A 12,083-nucleotide genomic window follows, 5' to 3' on the forward strand; every position below is an offset into this window, starting at 1 on the left:
AGTCAGGCTATGTTGATTATGTTGATCCTTCTTGCACGGAATCGTGTCAGTGGCATACATCGTATACCTGTATATACAGAGAGAGAAGAACAGGTAACATTAGTCTTGTCAGTGGAGCGATCAGGTAACTTTTTAAAAGTAAACTTTCCATTCATAAACTCTTTAAGTATCCGATTTTGGTGTCTCACGCTGCCTGGCTGGCAAAACAGACATGGGCGTGGACTTCTGCAGCGCTCTTGTTTTGTTTCTGGTGTATTTATAGAGCAACGAAACATCCGCTTGTGATGTGTGCCGCGTTAATCTAGGGAGAAAAAAATGTTAATCCCGTTAAAATTCATTTAAATTAATGCCAATAAAAATGCGCTAAACCGACAGCTCTAGTTTATTCATTTGATAATCAATTAATAGTTGATTAATTGGTGTGCCTCATATTACAGGACGTTTTCCTACTGGGCACTTCTTGCTACCACTGACGTAGAATAGATATAAATTATACCCCTGTCAATTTTTGTTTATGTTGTTTTTTCCCCCTTTCATGTAGGATCATATATTGAAAGATAAATGGAGATTTGAATTGGTGTAATTTTCATTCGTCTCCACAGTAATTGTCTCAGATGTAATTCCACAAAAGGTGCATTTATCATTTGAGTCAGTAAACATTGAAATTGTGTAATTGCAAGGGCAAATGTTGAGCTATGCGCAACAGTACAGTCACACTCCCAATGAAAACGTAATCATTGGAGAAGTGAACGTCATTTCCGCCGTACACCATCGTACCGAGGCGCTGCTGTCTTTGTCCCGCCTCTATTTTACGATATTGTTGTTAATATTCTTTATTTTTTATTTTTATTTAATGAACTTGAACATATCACGTGGGGTTTACAAAACAAAATCAAAGTCTCAATTTGGATTTCAAATTTTCTTTCTTGTTTTCCTTATAGTTCCGCTTCTCAACTTTACCACAAAACTGTCAATCAAAATGCTGTTATCAAGCGCGGTTGAGAGCGCATTGCTTTTTCCACGTCACTGTGTTTACCAAGACCAGACTGACAGCCACGACAGGGTGATTGAGTTTTCCTAATGGTTTGTCACTTACTGTTGATCGAATGAATCATTGGTGCGTAGAAAATGTATGCCATCATGCTGTGGAATGTCTTAAAATTATAGTTTATCTATATATTGTGGTGAACTGAACTACAATACTGATTTTCTCCACTCACTGTTGGCCGGCTAGCTGCTAGCTTTCTCATAGCTAGTTCGTCAGTTGCTTCTACGGAACTCCATCTTCGAAAGAATGATCACTCACAGAGGTAATGCTTATTTCATTTCTGGTGAACCTTTGTGACAGACCGTTTTGTCGCACGCATTAAGCTTACACACAAGTGTTGTTTGCAGGCTACGTAAAGGATGAATACATAGCCACCTCAGCGACTTTACATGCTAGCTGAGCTTGGTTGCTCACTACACCTGTCATTTCGGTTGGTTTTCCTCCAGGTAGCTTTAATTTTTCCCCAACACAACCTTGCTCACTGGTGACAACGTAACTAGCTTTAGCACCCGTTGACAGCAAATGTTCTTGTTAGAAATTAGAGCAAACCTTGAAACGTGAAGATGCTCTGGTGAAATAAGTGGTGGCTTTTAAATTTTTTTTTTCCTTAAAGGGAACTTTAACCCCGTAGGCGAGTTTTTTCCCCCCTATTAAATATTCAGTTTTGATGCCACCTTTTAAAAAGATTGCATCTTAAAATGGATTATCTTCCTAACCGCTTGATCCTCACTAGGGTCGCGGGGGGTGCTGTAGCCTATCCCAGCTAACTTCGGGCAGTAGGCGGGGGACACCCTGAATCGGTTGCCAGCCAATCGCAGGGCACACAGAGATTATGCATACTGTAAATGTAAATGTTACTTGGAGCAATTTTGCTACTTTGTTGCTTTGAGGTTTAACCTATATAATGTGAACTGAGTAATCAAACTATGGCTCAATGAGTGTCTTTGGAATGCTGTGTCCTCTGCGGTTAGCTCAGTTTTAAACCAGAACCGGTCTGACACGAGCGTCCCTGTGGGCTATTTACAAATGCATCATTTTATTTATTTATTTATTTATTTATTGACTGGTACTCGTAAGAGGGAGCACATAACTCCTACTCTGGCATCCCTTCACTGGCTGCCCATTCATTTTAGAGTTATTTTCAAGATCCTCCTTTGTTTTCAAATCTCTGAAAAATCTTGCGCCACCTTACCTCTCTGAGCTCATCCGCCCCTACACACCTGCCCGGCGCCTCAGGTTTGTGGACCAGACATTATTACAAGTACCAAGAACTAAACTGAAGCTCAGAGGGGATTGAGCCTTTTCTGTTGCTGGTCCCTCTCTCTGGAATGACCTCCCACTGAACATTCGGCAAGCCTCCTCGCTGCCCATCTTCGAAGCCCTCCTCAAAACTTACTTTATTCTTTGGCATTCGACTCAGCATGACTTAGATTTGTTCTTGGTTTTACTGTTTGGTGCTTTATACCGCCTTTATTACCGATTTGTCTTACTGTTTATTGTGCATGTTAAATTACTCCATATACAGCACTTTATATACAGCGATGGCTGTTTGAAAGTGCTCTATAAATACTGTTGACTTGACTTGATTTATTCATTAATTAATTTATTATTTTCAGCTCAAGTTGGTTAACTTTGAAATGATGCAACTTCTGGTTTTATGAGTATCAATGTACATGCCATTTACCATGATTGTCCTACTTTTTGTATATAATAAGCTAGGACTCGGTGATCATGGAAAAAATAATCCTCACGGCAGATAAAAAATAAATAAATCACAATTTATCAACACAATTATTCGTTGATTTCATCACGAAGTATTTGTTCAGCTACCAAAATTCAAATTTAACTACAATATCCAAGAACACCTAGAATATAAATTAGAAACAAGTATCTCGCCATCCATTTATGGTCCACTTTATCTTCACAAGGTCGCGGGGCATGCTGGAGCCCATCCCAGCTGTCTTCGGATCAGCCTGCCGTACTTTTTTTTTTTTAAATGTGGGAGGAAACCGGAGTACCCGGAGAAAACCCACGCAGGCACGGGGAAAACATGCGAACTCCCCACAGGACGGCCGGACCCAGAATGAAAGCCACGACCTCTGCACTGTGAGGTTGACGCGTTAGCCACTCAATCACCGGGCCATCTAGAAACAAATAGAACAATATAATTTAAAACAAAAATAATGAATACAACTAAATACCTGTTTCTGCTGTGCAAACCTTTACTTCCTCGTGCCAGTAAGGTGCATGAAATGACGATGCACAATTATTCAAGGTGTACATGTCTCCAATAAAAGATGATTCAATATGTATGTATGGGGTGTTACAATTCAAACACCAAACACCCCTCCGTGTTGAGTCCACTCTACGAACAGTCATCAGGATCTTATGAGTAAGATTAGGAATAGGAAGCGTGACAGCTAACAACACGATAATTTTAATGTATGCATGTATTTATTTAGTCCGTCTCCCACCCCGACACATATTTCAGGGAATGTAATTCTATTAATGCAATTGTGCACAATTACATAAATTTTAAATTGTATAGTGTCATCCGCTGCTATTCAAAGGTAATAGGGGACTGGGCCGAACAGCGAAAATCCATGTGTAATTTACGGCTATTGAAATGCTTTCGGGGGAAAAAAATGTTCTGGAAATAAAAAAAATTGTTGTGGTGGATGCTGAATCATAAAGAAGGTGGCGGGAATGCATTAAAAGTATTTACCAACCACCAAAAGAAAGTCGACGCAAAGAAAAAATTGAAATTGTTCTTGTAGTATTGGCAACTAATGTGGTCTCTTTGAACTAGCTCCATAGTTTATGATATGTAATCCACTCCAACAAGGATATATTGTTTCCAGCACTAAAAGACACAATAACTGACAAAAATTCAACATTTGGCACAATGTGGCACAACATTTGGCACACCGTGGTATTGTAGTTCAGGAAAGCCATTTTAAATGAAAAAGAAAAATGTTTCCGTCGTTGAAAGCGGAAGTTTCAGATTCAGCTGGAACTCATTCGCTGCCGTCAACACAATTCGGGAAGAGTTAGTTTGAAGTCTCATTTGACTAAATACACAAGTCGCTTCTTTGTATACAAGGGCAGCCAAACTCTGAAGTGTGACTTACAGTTGGAAAGATATGGCACTACTCTTCATTTTTATTTATTTATCCATCCATCCTTCCATTATCCGAAGAGCGTATCCTCACGAGGGTCACGGGCGTGTTGGAATCTCTCCTAACTGACTTGGAGCAGTAGGCTCTGTACACCCTGAACTGGTTGCCAGCCAATCACAGGGCACATATAAACAAATAACCATCTGTGCTCACAATCATACCTAGGTAGTGTCCAATTAGTCTAGTTTTGTAACGTGGTAGGAAAATCGGAGTGAGTACCTGGAAAAAAACCCACGCATGCACAGGGAGAACATGCAAACTCCACAGAGAAAGGCTGGAGTCTGTATCGAACCCTGCACCTGTGCACTGTGAGGCCAACGTGCAAACCATTTGACCACTGTGGCACCCCATCTTTCGTTCTTTCATTCTTTCGTTCTTTCTTTAGTTTATTTATTTGTTTTTAGGAGCAGTGGCACCTGGTGTTGAAATAGAAGTACATTGCAGGCAAACGGAAACTTGATGTAGGCCACTGAGCTCTGGTCGATGTTATTCTCAATATGCCTTATGTCTCCCATGACACAAGTAAAAGGTTAATCCAGCAATCTTTTTTAGACGTATTCTTCAAATATGAACAGCCCAGGATTTGGGATCTGTTTCTCATAATCCATATTGGTTTTTGGTATTGATGAGGAAGACATATTTTCTATCTTGTCCGTGTCACGTAGCATGGTGGTGGTGGACCCCAAAAAGCAGGCAGCAGGCAGGAGGGAGGAGTACGGCGTATTTGAAGAATTGTATTTAAAACATATAAAACTAAATCCTAAACAAAGTCCAAAGTAACAAACAAAAAGCATGACTAAAACAGGACTGAAACAAACATGACAGTAGCCAAGAAGCAACAATGACCCGACACTGAGTGTTCGGGCTGGGAGTCCTTTTAAAGGCCTGATTACCTATAACCAACAGGTGTGCAGCTGACAGGGGAGCCCTACAGTGCCACCTGTTGGTCCCTAAACCGAATCATAACATTCCGACCAATATTTTTCGAAATAGGGATGGCTTTGAATTGATCACTTGTGCACACCTGTTTTCTTTTACCTGTCATTATTTATATTAATTTTAGACACCCAAACAGAGCAATATAACATTATAAAGTGCACATCTAAGGTAAACTAGGACTCAGCCTATAGTGGATTTAAACCATGGTTGCATACTTCGTTTTTCACAAGTTTCCTTTGAACACAGCGGTCTGTTTCTGTATGTTTGTTGGAGGATAACGAGACCCCGGACACTAGTGCTCGTTATGTGCCGCTGTATTCAAAACTGCCGGCCGTACAAACAAGCGCAAGCACTTACCCCGTGCTGCTGGGGCAAACCATTCTGAAAGAGGGGGGTTTCACTCCCCCTAACACAGTCAGGCTATGTTGATTATGTTGATGCTTCTTGCACGGAATCGTGTCAGTGGCATACATCGTATACCTGTATGATACACAGAGAGAGAAGAACAGGTAACATTGGTCTTGTCAGTGGAGCGATCAGGCAACTTTTTAAAAGTAAACTTTCCATTCATAAACTCTTTAAGTATCCGATTTTGGTGTCTCACGCTGCCTGGCTGGCAAAACAGACATGGGCGTGGACTTCTGCAGCGCTCTTGTTTTGTTTCTGGTGTATTTATAGAGCAACGAAACATCCGCTTGTGATGTGTGCCGCGTTAATCTAGGGAGAAAAAAATGTTAATCCCATTAAAATTCATTTAAATTAATGCCAATAAAAATGCGCTAAACCGACAGCTCTAGTTTATTCATTTGATAATCAATTAATAGTTGATTAATTGGTGTGCCTCATATTACAGGACGTTTTCCTACTGGGCACTTCTTGCTACCACTGACGAAAATAGATATAAATTATACCCCTGTCAATTTTTGTTTATGTTGTTTTTTTCCCCTTTCATGTAGGATCATATATTGAAAGATAAATGGAGATTTGAATTGGTGTAAGCTTTTCATTCGTCTCCACAGTAATTGTCTCAGATGTAATTCCACAAAAGGTGCATTTATCATTTGAGTCAGTAAACATTGAAATTGTGTAATTGCAAGGGCAAATGTTGAGCTATGCAGCACAGTCCAGTCACGCTCCCAATGAAAACGTAATCATTGGAGAAGTGAACGTCATTTCCGCCATACACCATCGCACCATGCGCTGCTGTCTTTGTCCCGCCTCTATTTTACGATATTGTTGTTAATATTCTTTATTTTTTATTTTTTATTAATTTTTAATTTTTATTTAAATTATGTGAAGGAAAATTGTAAATAGTACTGCGATTTATCCATTGTGTTCATATTGTATTTAATTGAAAGATGTTTGTTGGTTTTTTTTTCTCTTTCTCCTTTCTTCTTTCTACATACATTCTTGCTGCTGGAGGCTGTAAATTTCCCCAGTGTGGGACGAATAAAGGATATCTTATCTTATTTAATGAACTCGAACAGATCAAGTGGGGTTTACAAAACAAAATCAAAGTCTCAATTTGGATTTCAAATTTTCTTTCTTGTTTTCCTTATAGTTCCGCTTCTCAACTTTACCACAAAACTGTCAATCAAAATGCTGTTATCAAGCGCGGTTGAGAGCGCATTGCTTTTTCCACGTCACTGTGTTTACCAAGACCAGACTGACAGCCACGACAGGGTGATTGAGTTTTCCTAATGGTTTGTCACTTACTGTTGATCGAATGAATCATTGGTGCGTAGAAAATGTATGCCATCATGCTGTGGAATGTCTTAAAATTATAGTTTATCTATATATTGTGGTGAACTGAACTACAATACTGATTTTCTCCACTCACTGTTGGCCGGCTAGCTGCTAGCTTTCTCATAGCTAGTTCGTCAGTTGCTTCTACGGAACTCCATCTTCGAAAGAATGATCACTCACAGAGGTAATGCTTATTTCATTTCTGGTGAACCTTTGTGACAGACCGTTTTGTCGCACGCATTAAGCTTACACACAAGTGTTGTTTGCAGGCTACGTAAAGGATGAATACATAGCCACCTCAGCGACTTTACATGCTAGCTGAGCTTGGTTGCTCACTACACCTGTCATTTCGGTTGGTTTTCCTCCAGGTAGCTTTAAATTTTCCCCAACACAACCTTGCTCACTGGTGACAACGTAACTAGCTTTAGCACCCGTTGACAGCAAATGTTCTTGTTAGAAATTGGAGCAAACCTTGAAACGTGAAGATGCTCTGGTGAAATAAGGCTTGTGGCTTTTAAAAATTTTTTTCCTTAAAGGGAAATACAAAATGCCGACAAGGCTATTGAACATTGAACAGTTAAATCTTGATTCCAAGTCATCATCATCATCATCTTCCGAGCCGCTTGATCCTCACTAGGGTCGCGGGGGGTGCTGTAGCCTATCCCAGCTAACTTCGGGCAGTAGGCGGGGGACACCCTGAATCGGTTGCCAGCCAATCGCAGGGCACACAGAAACGAACAACATTTCGCACTCACACTCACACCTAGGGACAATTTAGAGTGTTCAATCAGCCTGCCACGCATGTTTTTGGAATGTGGGAGGAAACCGGAGCACCCGGAGAAAACCTACGCAGGCCCGGGGAGAACATGCTAACTCCACACAGGGAGGCCGGAGCTGGAATCGAACCCGGTACCTCTGCACTGTGAAGCCGACGTGCTATACCACTGGGCTACCGGGCCGCCCAGTATATGTTCCAAAACTTCCTGTAACAACGTAACATCACTTGATGAATTTAAATGCTAAAAAAGGGACAAGTAATCAAAGCCTCGTGACAGTCCCGCGGCTGAAAACCTCATACCAAAATAACCAACGTTTGAGAATTAATGGCATCTGAATTTGCTAATTTCACGAGGTAGGGAAACCCTAGCTGCATTCACTTACCACAAATAGTGCCCTTGGCATGAATAGATATGCCCCAAATAATTGCCTGGTGCATCGTCCAATTGATGATATAATCTCCACTGCAAATTAACACCTCATTTCACTGCATTCAGGAAAAAGTCACAACAGTAGTTAGTTGTAATTACCGTTTACTAATGTTAGTCTGATCGTAATTGGCCTATTTCCGTGGAAATGTCCGTGATCGGCATATGATATGATATAATCGATGCCTTTCATTGACGATCACAAAAAAACAATCACCCGCAGCTTGTACTGCAGCTCACCAGAGACCAGCCTGCATGCAGTGTACCCCCTCCCACTTTCCTGAACACTGCACAATGCAGATCTCAGTCGTAATATGTTTGTGCATTTTCTGCAGTGTCAATTTGAAGTAATGGTCTGGTTTTCTATTATTTAAATGAGTGATTTGAATAAATTGTTTTTCAAAGAAATTTGTTTCAGAAATAAATCAAATATTTGACAGAAGGGGTGTTCACACGGCACACATTTGCTCCGGCGCTGCACCGATGTATTTTGTTGCGATATATTTTGCACCACAGCAAATTGTGTAGAGCGTTCACACTTAGAAAGCTGATGAGCGTGTCAGCGCCGGCACAGCGTCGGTGCAGCTCCACTTGCGTTCACAAGGCAGTTTCTGCAGCGGAGCAAAACGTCCCCGAAAACGTAAATCAACGATGACTTCAATGACACTCAGAAAAGAAAACACTAATGCGCCAAACAGAAAATCAAGAGAGGAAATCACAAAATAAATTATATGTGGGCGGGGGGTTGTGAACACACAACAAAGGAACAAACTACACAATTCCGAGACAGTCCAGTCTCCTACAAAAGGAAAGATGTTACCAGCCAAGTCTTGTGTCATTATTAAACAAACACATGACGGAGGTCGGACAGAGCACGAAAGCAACACATTCTCGCCGTATGTAAACTCTTCACAAGCATTTGCTCTGGAGCAAATTTAACCCAGTTGCGTTCACACGTGCACATTTACACCGGTGCTGCTTCGCAAACGAGCATTTGCTCCGGAGCAAATTTTTAAACCACCTCCCTGAGGTGGATCAAATTTGGTCCGGTGTAAGCTGTTTCCCGGGGCTATGCCGGAGCTAATTTGCACGTGTGAATGCTCTAGTGGGGCAGCCCAAGCGTAGCACCGGACCAAATCTGGCCGTGTGAACACCCCTAGATGCATTGTTTCTGAAAAGTTGGTGATTCGCTCTAAAATTGAAAAATGGAATGAACCAGCAAGTTTCAAGCTATGTCTTGCTGAGTTCGGCAAATGTACATATTTGTTGACTGCCACGATCTTTTTAGGGATAAATAAAAAGTCATACAATCTAACATGTTTATTCTGAGTCTCAAAAACATGACCCAGGCATAGTTCACACCGCTCGAAGTTTCCACATCAAATCGCCATGTCATGAATCAACCCATACACCGCCATAGTCGTGCGGGAGTGACTGGTTCACTTTTTTTCAAGCTAGACAACACATCCATCCACATTCTATCCTATTCTTCCTACGTTCAAGCATGGACAAACGGTTACATAACGAGTTTACACGGGCATGCAGAAAAACACTTCTATTTTAGCATAAAATTTATTTGCATCCAAGCACTACTGCAATACAATGTAGATGTAATTATTTTTAATTTATTGCTGACTTTGTTAAACTTGATTGCTGTCAGTAAATTCTCCAAAAATATATACCATATTTTCCAGATTATAAATCACTCCGAAGTATAAATCGCATCAGCCATAAAATTCATATCCTGCATGCAGGTTAAAGAAGAAAAAAACCATAAGTCATACTGGATTATAAATCACATTTTTTGGGGGTAATTTATTTTATATAAAATCCAACACCAAGAATGGACATGTCATCTTCAAAGGCAAGTAAAAATAAAAACAATAGAGAACAAGAGGCTGAATAAGTGTATGAGATGCAAACGTTACATGACGCATAAACAAACTGAGAATGTGGCTGGTATGTTCACGAAACGTATTCAGAGATATTGAGATAACTATAGCATAAAGAACATGCTCACAAGTTTACCAAACCATCAGTGTCACTCCAAATCATGAAATCCAATGAAAACTTCTTCCTTCTGTATCACTTTTAAACAATTCCACCAACTGCGTAGGTAAAAGATGGGGTGTCTCCTCTTCTTCGTCACTTATGTCAGACTCTGCCTAGAGCGCCCTCTTGCGTTTTAATGTGAAAATGACATGTGAAATGATATAATATTGTGTTAATCATTTCACGAAGATATTGCTCCAGAGTACAAATCGCACTCCCGGGCCAAACTATGAAAAAAAAAACTGATTCATAATGTGGAAAATACAATACTTTCCACATTCTTTTGGACCTTTTTTAAAAGCATGACTAGTTTTCACTGAACCTGTAATACTATCGTTATTGTATCGTTATCGATACATCGGGCAAAAATATTGAGAAATTACATTTTAGCCATCTCGCACAGCCCTACCGCGTTGGCTTGCATGCCTCTAGGTTCCGCTTTCCCTATGGTTCAAAGTCATTCTTTTTCTTCTTCTGGATGCCTATCCCTGGGAGCCTTGTGACGGTGTTGCTTGGAGCCGCCAATTTGTTTGTCGCCCTTCTTTGGCTGTGACGGCTTTGTTTGTGGTTACCGCGGTGGCGTTCTGTTTGTTCTCGGCCCTGTGTGGCCATGCGGCATGAGGTGAGGTTGGTGCTTCCTTTGTTTGCTCATCTGATTTATTGGTTGTTCCATGTGCCGTGGTGTGACTTTGTAACACAGTTTTCCTTTGATCACAGTAGGAACACTATTTACGATTGGCTTAATCGGTGACCTAATACAAAACAGAAGTCCATCAATCAAAAACACCTCTCCTAACGTTTGACTGCAAGAACCGTGAGGCGGAATTTTTCCTCCAATGTGTGTCAGGTCTTGGATGCTTTTTTTCCCCTTTTGTTGGTTTTACCATAATCTTGTAAAGCAGGGGTGCCCAAACATTTTGGACCGAAGATCTACTTTTCGATCAACTAACCTCCCGGGATCTACCCGTACCGGCACGTGCACACACACGCACACATGAACGCCATGATGAGAAACGGCCTGAAACTGAGGCATGCGATGCACTTTTGCAGCCTGTTAACTATCGTAGCTCACACGTACAGTTTTAAAGTGCTTCCCTGGGCCCTCCGAGATTCCTATTCTTTGCCCGTGCTCTCGGTGAATTGTACACGAAGCAAACTCGGAATGAGAATAATGACGATAAAAGACAGAGCGCAACAGCTCTGATTACAATCTGCAATTGCAGACTGCTGAGCGCAAACAACTTCTGGTGCCGTACTCACGCGCCACCATCAATTCAAGATTTTCCTGCTTTGTTTTATTTTTTAATTTTGTTCTTTTTGTGTGTGAAAATGAGACTGATAGGATGATTAGCGTGCAGCGTACATGAACACAAAAAATATATATTACTAACATGTACAAAGACACACAAATGGTTGGGGTTTTTTTTCTCCTCGACACTCCTCGGATCTAATTGGGACCTGTCTCAGATCTACCGGTAGATCAGGATCTACCTAATGGGCACCCCTGTTGTAAAGTATTTTTCCTGATGTGCCCCCTCGTTGCATCGGTTTTGTGTTGTACAATGGCGACCTTAACATCCATCCTGGTCATCTTCATTACGTCTCTTTTTGTCCAGATAAGTCTTTGTAAGGATTGTAACATCAAAGCTGATGGCCAGGTGTACACGGCTCAGCCCTCTTTTTGGCTGCCCCTTTTTTTTAGGAATATGACACTTATGTGGCTCAATTTCTACAAGATGTAATCTACAATTTTACCTTCAATTATTTCCATCTGACTTGATTGTACTGTTCATTTGCAAAAATCTACAAATGGATTTATTATGCATCGACTTTGCTGGTCTCTCACTTGCGATGACTAGACCAGTGGGGTATATCTAAATATAAATTCACATCACATCACCCAAATACACATTA

The 12,083-nt window shown here is 40.8% G+C and overlaps 1 protein-coding gene across 11 annotated transcripts in view; it reads left to right on the plus strand.

Moving 5' to 3' along the window:
• Positions 1 to 1,003: 1,003 nt before the first annotated feature.
• Positions 1,004 to 12,083, plus strand: part of gbf1 (golgi brefeldin A resistant guanine nucleotide exchange factor 1) — a 116,955-nt gene continuing 105,875 nt past the window's right edge. For 3 of the 11 annotated variants that reach the window (XM_052080990.1, XM_052080993.1, XM_052080994.1), the window contains exon 1: positions 1,004 to 1,310. In XM_052080990.1, coding sequence (XP_051936950.1) covers positions 1,295 to 1,310 — 16 coding nt within the window. In that variant the 5' untranslated portion in view covers positions 1,004 to 1,294. Of the gene's footprint in view, positions 1,311 to 6,786; positions 6,904 to 7,020; positions 7,097 to 12,083 lie in introns of those variants that run through there. The other 8 variants (XM_052080983.1, XM_052080985.1, XM_052080988.1 and 5 more) reach the window with 8 other exon arrangements.

Source organism: Hippocampus zosterae, chromosome 11 (genome assembly GCF_025434085.1).
Source record: "Hippocampus zosterae strain Florida chromosome 11, ASM2543408v3, whole genome shotgun sequence".
Classification (NCBI taxonomy): domain Eukaryota; kingdom Metazoa; phylum Chordata; class Actinopteri; order Syngnathiformes; family Syngnathidae; genus Hippocampus; species Hippocampus zosterae.